The following is an 11,824-nucleotide window of genomic DNA, read 5'->3' as shown; positions in this document are numbered from 1 at the left end:
CTCTAAGGTGCTTGTACAGGACTCAGCGACAGGCTGACTTGACATGCACATAAGTATTTATTCTCATTAAGTGATTTATCTCCCTTTCTTTCATGTAGAGAGTGAATAATACATCTAATCTGACTGATAGGAGTTCTGATATGAAATGAATGAATAAGTCTACAGACATGATCACAATCACCTCTCTTGCTGTGTAACTAAGTACTTCCACAGGGCACTTATCACAAATGACCCTGTGACATTGCCTGAAGAGTGACTGACGTAGTATCTGCCTCCTTGCTATGTGTAAACAGTAATGAGCATCGTTAGTAGTCTGTGGAGAGCGACCTTATTTCTCCTATACTCAGTTAAGAAAAAAAATTCAAAGCATCAGGAGCATACACAAACTCTCAGGCAAATAACTAGAACTAAAATCTAATATAAAAGTAATGTCATGCATTTCAGCATAGCGTATTTCACCTGAAACACATGGGTCTGCTGCTTATTCATCTCTGCATTCCTCTGTTATTGTATTTTTTTGGCATAAACAATAAAGCCGCAATTCAAAGTGTTTTTTTAAAGAAAAGCTCTAAATTCAACATTTTTAAATGTATTATTCAATCTTATTCAATAAGTCAAAAAGAAACAACCAAAGTGCAGTAGCCTAGGTCAAAGAACCAACCAGACATTTGCTGTATGCTGAAATATGTTTTCCCTATAATAACAGGTTTTTTTTTCAGTAGTGGCCAGTAGTGACAACTATATATAAATGTGTCACTCTGTAAGTGTTTTATATCTAAGAGAAACAAGATAAAGTGCCAGACCAAATGTTGAAAGGCCATTATGAGCCTATTTCAACGAAAAAGGAGCCAACACTTTTCAGGCATTCTAACAGCTCCCCTTCATTGGGCCATACAATTGTTGGTAGGACTCTGGAATTGTCTTTGACATAAAGGGGTTAAACATTAAAATCTCAGTATCAGTAGCAGGCTCCAGCAGCTGATTGCTGATTGCAGCAGAACTGTTTTAGGGCCGGTTCACACCACAAAGCCTGCGTTCCAGAGCGTTTGGCCTCTGGAAGGCACTGGAATGCAAACCAGCCGGTTCGCTGCATTCGGGGGCGGGGGGCGTAGCAGTGCATTGAAGTCAATGGCTCCATAGCCACACACCCCGCACTCAGTGTCTGCGTATCCAATGCGATCTGCAAAAATGCTGTATAATAGGCCACATTGGGATGGCCCAGTTAACTTACTGTACGGTAGTTTCTCAGACACATCTACCTTAGGATGGGTTATTTCAGTCAATTGTTAAATATCTTGAATAGAAATGTGTTATAGAGCTGCCAGTGGCAAGGAAGGTAATTAATTAGCTTTCAGTGTTTTCCCACAGACAATCCTGGTTTATAGCAACTCGCAGATCTTTGACTCTAGCCAAAGTTCTAGTGGTATCCTGGCAGCAATTCCTGAGATGGAAGAGATGAGTAGGTTCCCATGTTTAACTTCTCCCTCAGGCAGATGCCTGTATCTAACAAGCGTTAGATACACATATGCAAAGACTGCTTTTATTAAGCAGATTGAAATGCATTGTGGTGAATGAGCAAACGTGCACACAATGCGTAAAACACGTACAGAAATGTGGAAAACACTTGTGTCACGCGTTTTCATGGGCTTCCATTGAAGCCTATTCGGCCAAATGCACTGTAATCTGCCTATAAAAAACTCATAAACCTGTTCCAGCGTTCGGTGTTTTACAGCTTACGACAAAACTCTAAGGTGTGAACAGGAGCCATAAAAATGAATGGGAATTCTTGTGTTGAGAGTTTGTCGCGATTACCTTTGAGTGTCAAAACACCAGGTGTGAACAGGGACTAAATGCTTTTATTAAAACATGAAGCATAATAGATGTATATGTGATTTTTTTTTTATTTAGTTGATTTTTCCTTTATATAAAAGCTCTGCAAAATGAATAGGAATCTGACACTTCTGGAAGTGTCAGATCCTACTCTCTTCCAGATCCCTACACAGCTGTCATGGTGTCAACACTGCTTGAACCATTTGCTGATAGTATGAATGAATGGAAGTGTTGTCATCTGCAGCCTTAACAGCTCCAGCAAAAGTCTCCCCAGTTTATATGAAGAAGAAAAAAAAAGATTTCCTCCCAAAAAATGTGACAATTGTATGCTTTTAAAAAATGGCTTGTATTTGAGATGCTTCTGTGTTGCATCTAAGCTGCTTTTCAGTGCCAAAGTAAGCATTCTTCTGAACTTGTATGGATAAAGAACAGCAGATCAGATGCATTAAAGTGGTAAGTGCTCAGTTTGCAGAAGTAAAGCCAGTTAGTCAGACCAATAAACACAAGTAAACAATGCTCTATAAGATCCAGATTACAGTTCAAACAATGGATTCCAGATTCTATCAAACTGTTTCATAAACATGTCTAAAGCGCAACACTGTGTACACAAGCTCTAATTCATGCTGATAAACACTTTACATTAAAAGGTACCAATAGACAAATGGCACGTTTTATTGAACAATAAGAACTTTAATAATGTCCATGATTATAAACACATGCATTAAACTGTTCCGCTTAAAAAAAAGGTCCATAACTATCATTAAAAAAAAAAAAATTCCTTCAACCTGTTTGAGTAATCCTGAGCTTCCCCTTTGCTCTTTAGTCCTGACTTCTTCAAGATGACAAGATAATGCTTTGGTCTTAGTAATTATATCCAGTGCCCTGCACTGCCAAGAATTAATTGCTTTAAAAACAAGCTATTTGGATAAAAGCTGTACCCGATTCATGCCAGGAGATAATAATTTGGAATAGTCATTATCTTTCAAGTTTCCTTAGCGAGGTGTTCAGGGTGATACAACACTTCCGGACTCAGCGGCTTGATGACCCAGCTGAAAGATTCATATTTTCAACTCTCAGAAGAGACGGATACATAGTGCTTATTAAGTTTACGGTGGCAGCATAAACTGAACAAAAATATGTTTTTCAGGAATCAAATCAATGTGCTCAGGTCACAGAATGCTGTTTATTGCAAATCCAAAAGCCAGAGATCTGTGAACTGATAAATAATGTTGGATTCAAGTCAGAATGAAATACTCTGAAACACAGTACAAATCTAAGGTTAGATTTGCAGTACTCGTAATGCAGAAGCATTTCTTCAAATAAATTGTATGCCTATTTACTGAATGGGAAAGCCAGGGTCACAAGCAAGTCAGCAGCTAAACCCTTTTTCTGAAGTTGCCAAATGGAATATATTAATGGTTTAACAATGCACTAGATTTAATAATTGGGTAACAGACAGTAAACAATTATATTTTATAAAACATTGATATTTTGGTGGCTTATGTGCTGTTAAGAAGAAATAAATTGTATGAATAACATTCATGAACCTGGCAGACAGGAAGCATGATTCTAGCCAATACCTACAGCTCCGTTACAACTAGATAACCACAGTATTATTTTGCTAGGTACAGGAGTGTAACATACTCACCAATGTCCATTATGAATGTACAAATGCATAAAAAAGTGTAAATAAATACATTGTAAAAACAAAAACTAATTTGAATGATAGAGAAATGTAATTCAGTTTACCAGAAACCCTAATGATGTTTATTATTACAATTAATAATACAATCTAATTTAAAAATACTGATTTTTTTTTTCCCTTTTAATGTTGGCTACAAGTAAGCCCTTTTGTAATATTAATAATATACCCTTTTGTGTATTCTTGTAAAAATATAAAAATACATGTTTTTTTTTAAACTTAAAGTGACACTAAATTCAGGAATTAGATCTTAAAAATGCATTAAAATGCCCTATTATTACAGCCCAGAAACAGGGAGCATATCGAAAATCCGGCACGGATTTCCGGATATTGTGACACCTTCCTTCTGGAGGGTGGCTACTTTTGTTCCCCATGGCCCCTGTGTGTGTTGTAAAGTAGCCACCGCTTCAAGCCACCCTCCATGAGAAAGGACAGTGTCAGCATGAATTCAGAGATGATTTGAGGATCTACAGCTGAGTGATAAAGAAATAAATTAAATTTTTGCTAATAGTTAATAGTTAAGGTATTTGAATGCATTTTCAAGATTTAACTCTTTGGTTTAGTGTCACTTTAAGAGTCTGTCTTAATACTAGCCTCTGTCATGACTTGCACAGCAGCTCTTAGATTGGGAGAAGGAGGGGCAGTCATGGAGCTAATCAGGTTCTTCTGCAATGCACACAAGCTGACAGGGAATGCTCACAGAAGAAAAGAGCAGAGTGAGTAGATCTGACCAATCGGCAGGCTGCAGGCATGGAGGTGACAACACTATATACCTTAACACTAATAGAGCAAGTGGTGTCACTCTCCTGGTTGTGTTCTCTGGCAGAAAGGTATGAATTACAAAAGTAGATGGAGGGGATTACAAATCCTTTGGCAGAAAAGACAGTTCACTTGTGTGTATTCTAGCTGTGTATTAAACTGTTTGCCCCGTGTTCACCTCTAAGACACACAATGATGTTTTAGTTTTGTTTAATTCATTCTCCTGTGCAAGTTACCTTAGTATTTCCAAAACAATGGACCTTAAAGTGTAACTCCTCTTTTCAGGAAGACATTTTGAACCAAAACTACTATGTGAATAAATTAACTAATAAAGATATTTACCTTTTCTTTTTCTGACTGAAAAATATTGTCATTTGAACTTTAAGAAAGTACTAATCTTTCTATTAGTAAAAACGTCATGAAATTTCTATACAGACTACTTTTTCCCCTATCTTGACTAAGCCAATGATTCAGGGAAACCGAAATGTATCCGGTTTGCTAAACTGATTTACTCTCTACACTGAGCTCATTCCCCATTGCAGATCCTCCAATTTGTAATTAGCTATGATGAGGAAGTCATTTTTTAACATGAAAACTTACATGAGAATCCAGACATCATACTCCATGGAAGGCTTCATCAAAGTACCACTTATCTGTAGGGTTGCATTGGCCTCCTGGAAGACCTAAGGATTCTCTGGTGGGTTCCACCACCCTGCTGCATATTATTGGTGATTCAGTGGTACAACTAAATAGCCTTGTAACTCGGTAGTACAAGTGACCCATTAGTACATAAAAGCACAGCAGGGCTTACATCCATGCTCGGTAACTGATATCACTTGATGAGCTGGCTAAGTACTCTATTAATGCCCTGCTCAGCAGCATCTAGGGTTTAAAGTAGAACTTTGGGACTACCTCTGGACTGCAAGTTAAGTGCTCATTTTGCTTAGGGAGCTAAGTTACACTCACCAAGCCACGATCCTGGCTGGCTCCTACACTGCTCTCTCCAGTCTGTCTCCTTCTTCACTCCACCAATGAAATGTACCTAGGCTTCTTCACATCCTATACACTGTATATAGAACGTGATAACTCACAGGACCTTAGAATACTGGAGAAGAGGGGGAGCGAGGGTCAAGGGACCAGTCTCAGAGCACTTCAGGATCATGGTTCGGGTGAGTATAACTCTGTTATTTTAACTCCCTAGACAAAACAAGCACTGGGGAAGTCCCAGTGCAAGGGTTAAGATTGTATTTGCCCAGAGTTCTGCTGAATGCAGGAGATGTGGGCATAGTGATTTTTAAATATACCACTGATGAAGGAGAGAAAGTGAGCAACAGAGAGAAAGGCAGAAAACCTCCCACCGTGCTGTGTCTTGTAGTTTCGTAGAGACTATAGATACATGCTGCAGTTGTAAGAACTCCCAGAACAGAGTTCTGAGAGAACAGAAAACAGTTAAATAATCTACAGTTTGGTATAGCGCATTATCATTCACATTAAGCCACACTCGCTCAACACATTTAACGCATCACATTTAACACATCACTTGAAGGTGAGCCCTCATTTTCTCTGCTGAGCCCTAGGTATCCCAGTGCAACACCGCTTACCAGTTCTCTAGCAATACAAAGTTGTAGTCGAATGCACATAGAGGAAGCATAGGCACTCCACCACTGGGTGCCCAGAGAGTACTAGTGGGGACCTCACTTTTAGCATCGACAGGGGGTTAATGGGCAAAAATGCCCTTTGTGGTGTAAGTACCCAAAAATTGAATTATTCAACGTCTTTGTCTGGTGCTATACTAATGGGGAAGTATAGTGTTTTCTATCTAAATTATAATTTGCTAAATCTTTGCTATACTTTTAGCCTGGAGCATTGCTTTAACATTAGTTTTTTGGAAGCATTAGCACATCATAAATAACATCATTACAAAGTGGCATGAGCTAGCTTGAAATGCATATGTTGATATCTGTGATTTATCATTACATTTAAGGCTTTTGTCTTAGACATTGTGGTTTCTTTTTTTTCTACCCATCCTAGTTTTAAAATAAGGGCAACAATGGGACTTGCGATTTCTTTTTATTTGCAGCCCTTTGCATCCTTCATTATAGGAATTATTCCACAGGTGTCATTATGTCACTATTAAATTAAACCTTTTTCTTTCATTCTCTGTATACTCTGGCTAGCTAGGAAGATTTGGATGGCAGCCTCTCTCCTATACAGTTTACAGTATAAGGTCCCAACCATGGTATTGCAGACAGACACAATTGCATTTGGGCCAGTATCAGGTAGGAACTAGATAATGTACAAGCATGTAATTGGATTGTGGCAGGTATAAGAGTTCTGTTACTACTAAACAGCTCCAGTCTGCAAGACTGTGGTAGTATCATGTTTTTGAATTGTGGGAGGTATGAGAGATCTTAAACAGCTTCCATTGTGTCAATTTCAGAACCAGCGCTGGGTCAAAATCTGTTATATTTCTCAACTATTTAGTGAACTACTGAAACCATTCGAAATGTCCCACTATCCAATACAACCTTGATGGTGCCAAGAATTCGATGATGGGTTCTAATGGACTTACTATTTTTACTTTGGCTTTGTCATAAAGCTTTTTATAATCTGTAACATGCATTCCATATTTTTGTTTGTTCCACTTACTAACATTCCACAAGTATACCATCTTTTTTAATAGCTCCTTAAATCAGGGCATATAGGTTATCAAAGGTATGCTGAAATTGATCGTAACACCTTTCCGCTGATCATTGCCTTTTAATATTCCTTCCTCCTTTTCCCCATGGGGCCATACCATTCACTTTAATGGGCTGCTGTAAAAAAGAGCTAGTTGTCAAGAAAACACCTGCCTGACAACTAAACCTCTAACACACGGTATTTGACTTCTTAACAATATCACAAGAGGAACATTTTCATGTAATATGGTACATTTAAAAATGTTATGCTAAAATTTTAGAATCAAAACAGATCACAACTATGCATTCATTGTACTTCACTTTCAGTAGCTCAAATAGAAAACTAATTTTTTTTAAATGTGAGATCAAACCAAAGCTGAACTCCTGGCAGATATAAAGGACACAAATAAATGCAGCTCTATATTTAATTAAAATTAAAATGTTTTCAGATATTTCATAATCACTTACAATGGATGCTGCTCCTTCACGTTTAAAAGTTTGTGTTTTCTGTAGAATCAGCTGGTCCCCTAAGCACCAGGACTGATATCCTGTTTACAGTGGTTCCTTTCCCTTGCAGGGTCCTATGGAGCCACCCTTTTGTGTGCTAGTAAGCTGTGTGTGTCTCCACAAATACACAGGCACAGCAAAGCAATCCCCTCCCCTGCACCCTGCTCTCCTCTCTTGTCCCTCATTATCCAAGCTATTAGATGGACAGCTGCTGGACTCTGCACTCTCACTTGCGATCTTGTACTGGACAGGAAGTTCAGGGAAACTGAGCTGAGAGAGTTGGAGCCAGCTGTTTAAAAGCCTAATGACTGTAAGAAATACTTTGCTGGGCGATGTATATTTGTTTAAACTGGATTCATTATTAGGGGAAAAAAGGAGAGTTTAATACTACTTTAATACATCATTCAATGTATTGCTTTAAAGTAGCATTAATATTAAACTGTATTGGTGGTTTGTAAAGTCAAACAAACAGGTTATTGTGTGCCTTTTGAAGCAGTGTAAGTACCTGAATTTGACTAGGTATCAGCTTTAAACAGGAAAGCTCAGAGAGGGAGAGGGGGAAGCAGCACAAGCTGCCCATCAGATGTGTTGCAGTGCAAGGAGCATTCTGATAGGAGGAAAGAGCAGAGCTACAGAGAGATTATTTCATCAGTGTTCTGCTTCAGGTCCCCTCCCCTGCCAAGCAGGACTGTGCTGTGTGGTAGAATTGTGTACATCTTCGGACTTGATGGACAGAAATAAAAATACTTTTGCTGGTAAAACAGCCCTTATACGTGTATTTCAACTTTGTATTTAGCTGTTTGCCTGGAGTTAGGCTTTAACTGATGTTGTTCAAGACACACAATGGCACTACCTGAAATCAGTTTTACCATAGTTTGCATATTCAGTCCCATCATTCTCCATGTTCAGGCATTTGTCAGCACAAATCAACGCCATGTATTTATGGCTTATATACAATTACGACGCTTGGGATTTTTAGCATTACAGTTTCCTGCCCAGACATGCAAGTTACCAAGATCTAACTCAAGATGTGCAACTGTTTTATATTGTAAGCACGATCTCAAGTCTCTGCTACCCGCATTACCCCTCTATTTTTCCAGTAGTATATGGGATTTTTGTTGTTGTCAAGCAGATGAGATTGAGACGCAAAGGCTGGGATGTAAAAACTAATAACATGCTTACTTCTGACGTATTCACTAAAACAAGGATGATGTAGGATTCAGTTTATATGTAAATATGTGTAGGTATTGGACTGTACTCGATGAATAGGCTGCAATGTTTTCCATGCAGTGATTATAATTTGATATGCTATACTCACATATAAATATAATTTTCCTTGTTAAACAGTTTACATGATGAACAGCAGCAGTGTAATTATCCCATGCCTAACATAGAATACATATTACACACAGTCGATCTGGAAAAAAAGCGACAGAAATAAAAGAGTGTTGTTAAAATTATTCTAAAAGAATATTTACAATGCAGGAGTTGGATGACTACGATTAATAAAAAAAAAAGTGGAAATGCTACCACATTTACATGGTTAGCCTTGAGGAAATAGGACAATTCACTATAGAAGATAAAAAAGGCCATCAGCTTAGCGTCTGCACAGTGCCCAACAGTCATAAAAAAGTCACTTTGCCAGGAGAAGCCATTAAAGGTCAAAGTACTTGACCACTACAAGTGAAGGCTGCAAATACCTTAAGACCCAGTGCAACCACTTGCTTGCCTGCAAGAAATAAATGTGACCAACCAGAGATACACAGCAGGAATAAAAAAGAATATAAAAAGAGATAGAAAAAGTAATTTGGTTCTTAATAGCAGCCATTATGCTGTGTGAGAATGAAAGAGGAAACTGAAGCAAGGTTCAAGCCACATATTATATGGAGTAATTATATCGTTATAGTCTTTTTAGCTTCTGCGGTTTTATGAAAAAGATTAACTGGGAATCATTCTATTAAATGTTATGAACAAAGGAGATGGGATTAAACTACTGAGTGTCTTTAAACAATGTGAGCTGATTACTGTGTCTTCCTAAAAAGATCAGTAAATTCTGTTATAGTCCCGTGCAACAAACCTTGTATTTATTCCAGAATTGAAGAGGTTAACCCAACATTCTCTATACCAGCTATACAACAATGATCAGACCTGAAACCTTTTGTATAGGAATGGTGCTTGTGTACTATCCTGATACACCTTCATTATAAAATTACATTAAAAAATGATGACAAAGATGAAAGATTACATTCATAGCTTGAAACACGCTTTATTGCAACATATAATTAAAAAATAGTACATCTGTGAGAATTGAAAAGTGCATATCATAAGAACTATCAAGAAATCACAACCCAAGCAAATAATTTACAATTTCAACTAAAGGTTTTATTAAACAACTCCAAATTAATATATTTTATTCACCATAACTGTGTGTGGTATTTACAGTCTTCGGCTTGTGTGATCAAGGCTTGTCTGGGGTTGGAGGAGTAGGAAAATAAAGGAGGGGTAGGGAGGTTGGTGAAGGCTAACAAGATGTGAATGTTTTCCAGAAGAAGTTCTTGCAGCCAGCTTTGCGTTCTCTGGGGGCCATAGCTGGACTGGAGTTTGCAGACCGTTCTAGTTCCAACCTGACTTCGTCTTGTTCAGCACCTCTGGGCAGGTCATCAGATTCCAAAGCGTCATTGTCTGTTTGGGATGGCTCTGATAGTAATTCTGCCAGGAAGTACTTGGCCAACTCCTGTAAAGAGGGAGGAAAGGGTTGTCAGCTTAAGAGTTTTATGACAATTACACATACTCGTTGTGTTGGGAATATTAGTTAAATGTCTCAACTGTTCTTGTAAATCAGTAAGTGCATTGCAAGTAGCATTTGGCATCTTTAGGAAGCTATGTAGGAGATTTAATCACAAAGCCAATGAATGTTAAAAAAAAATATGAATCCATGTTAGCCATAAATTATGTCAGTGTGGTAAATGACGTATTGTCATTTGGGGCATTTGAGGTGTCTGAAGTTCTGAAACTACTGTGTGCTGTGCAATAAATTCCGCATTAGACAGCCCTTACTGCAAGACTAAACTTCATGTTGTGCTGCAGCATGTGTTGGACAATATACAGCAGTTAATGTTTTCAATGAAAGGAGTTATGAGATACTGTGTTAAACTATTCAAGTGATCTCAGCCTTTACTCTTATGTCACAGTGAATTGTGGATATTGTGCAGTTTACAACAGCTTACAAATTATGTTCCATGATCACAGCTCAAAAATCATAGGTAGGGGATTGTGGAATGAAAACCAAGTCAAAGTGAAATCAAAATTGATACCCATATTAGCCAACCCTACATTTATTCAATAGAAACATGAAATGTTGTTGCCATAGGCAACTGCACCACAAGCATAAGTTTTAGTTCTCATGTATGTCCCCCACAGTCTCTGTAAATTTAGCACACATTTGCAATGAATTCAGCACCTCGGATAGCACAACACTGATGCCAACAGTTTTAGTACAAAAAAAAAAAAGCTGCACATTAATCAATAATCTAGCATTGCTGATACTGAAGAATCAGGTCAGGTAAATAATATGATACAACTAAATGTTGAATTCTTCAAAGCTAGGTTGCATGCTTTGTATTCATGTCTGCAATTATTGACAGATAGCATATAGAAAGGCATATTTAATACTCTATAAGGGGTCAATTTATAAATGTTTTTAAACAACTTTCACACATTTTTCCAATTACAGTTAGAAAAGTGTGTGAATCTTGGGTGAAAGTTGTACGAATCATGTGAAAGCATTTATAAAAAGATTGTTGTCAGTAAAGTTTATAACTCTGCAAGTAAAAAGTTCCCTATCCCTGGCAGTGTTTAAGCTGGATGCACAGACAGATCAATTTAGGAGGGTACATACCTGTTTTCCTGCTGCTGCCAGGGATTTCTGTAGGAATTGGCGTAGTCTCGGGTCTGAAGGTGCAGCTGAGATCGAGCTCATAGCCAGAGCTAGTGAGAGTAGGGTCAGGACACACCGCACTCGACAGGACTGCATCTCTATAATAAGATCTCCTGGCTGATTGCAGAGACAGTGATATCAGAGCTGAGGAAACTGCTGTGACTGTTTCTTCTGCTTCTGCTCTCAGGATCTCTTTAGCCCCCTTTTAAATTCTCAATCATACGTCAGCAAGGGAAGAGCCCCCTCCTCCCCTCTTTTCCTTGAGATAGCTACCACTTTTACGCACCATTAACCAAAAGTAGATAAATCACTAAAGCCACCACCAACAAAAGGAATCTGAAGGGTTTTGGTCTTTTTCACTGGTGTTTCATGATTATAGTGTTCACTTAACCTTTATGCATATTTGAAGCA

At 38.1% G+C, this 11,824-nt stretch overlaps 1 protein-coding gene across 1 annotated transcript; it reads right to left on the bottom strand.

Moving 5' to 3' along the window:
- Positions 1 to 9,722: 9,722 nt before the first annotated feature.
- On the bottom strand, positions 9,723 to 11,609 carry LOC108804577 (somatostatin-1-like). The gene is made up of 2 exons (XM_018576391.1): positions 11,375 to 11,609; positions 9,723 to 10,210 (listed from the first exon to the last, which is right to left on the bottom strand). Exons 1-2 carry the CDS (start codon positions 11,507 to 11,509, stop codon positions 9,998 to 10,000), a joined length of 348 nt encoding a protein of 115 aa, XP_018431893.1. The 5' UTR covers positions 11,510 to 11,609; the 3' UTR covers positions 9,723 to 9,997.
- Between the last annotated feature and the right edge of the window lie 215 nt (positions 11,610 to 11,824).

The sequence above is a fragment of the Nanorana parkeri genome, unplaced genomic scaffold (genome assembly GCF_000935625.1).
Source record: "Nanorana parkeri isolate BGI_ZX_2015 unplaced genomic scaffold, ASM93562v1 scaffold66, whole genome shotgun sequence".
Lineage (NCBI taxonomy): Eukaryota > Metazoa > Chordata > Amphibia > Anura > Dicroglossidae > Nanorana > Nanorana parkeri.
This window is presented reverse-complemented; position numbering and strand designations above follow the sequence as displayed.

Coding starts and splice junctions, on each gene's coding strand:
- LOC108804577 (XM_018576391.1), bottom strand. CDS start 11,509: ATGCAGTCCTGTCGAGTGCGGTGTGTCCTGACCCTACTCTCACTAGCT. Junction 10,211..11,374: donor TGGCAGCAGCAGGAAAACAG/GTATGTACCCTC, acceptor CCCTCTTTACAG/GAGTTGGCCAAGTACTTCCT.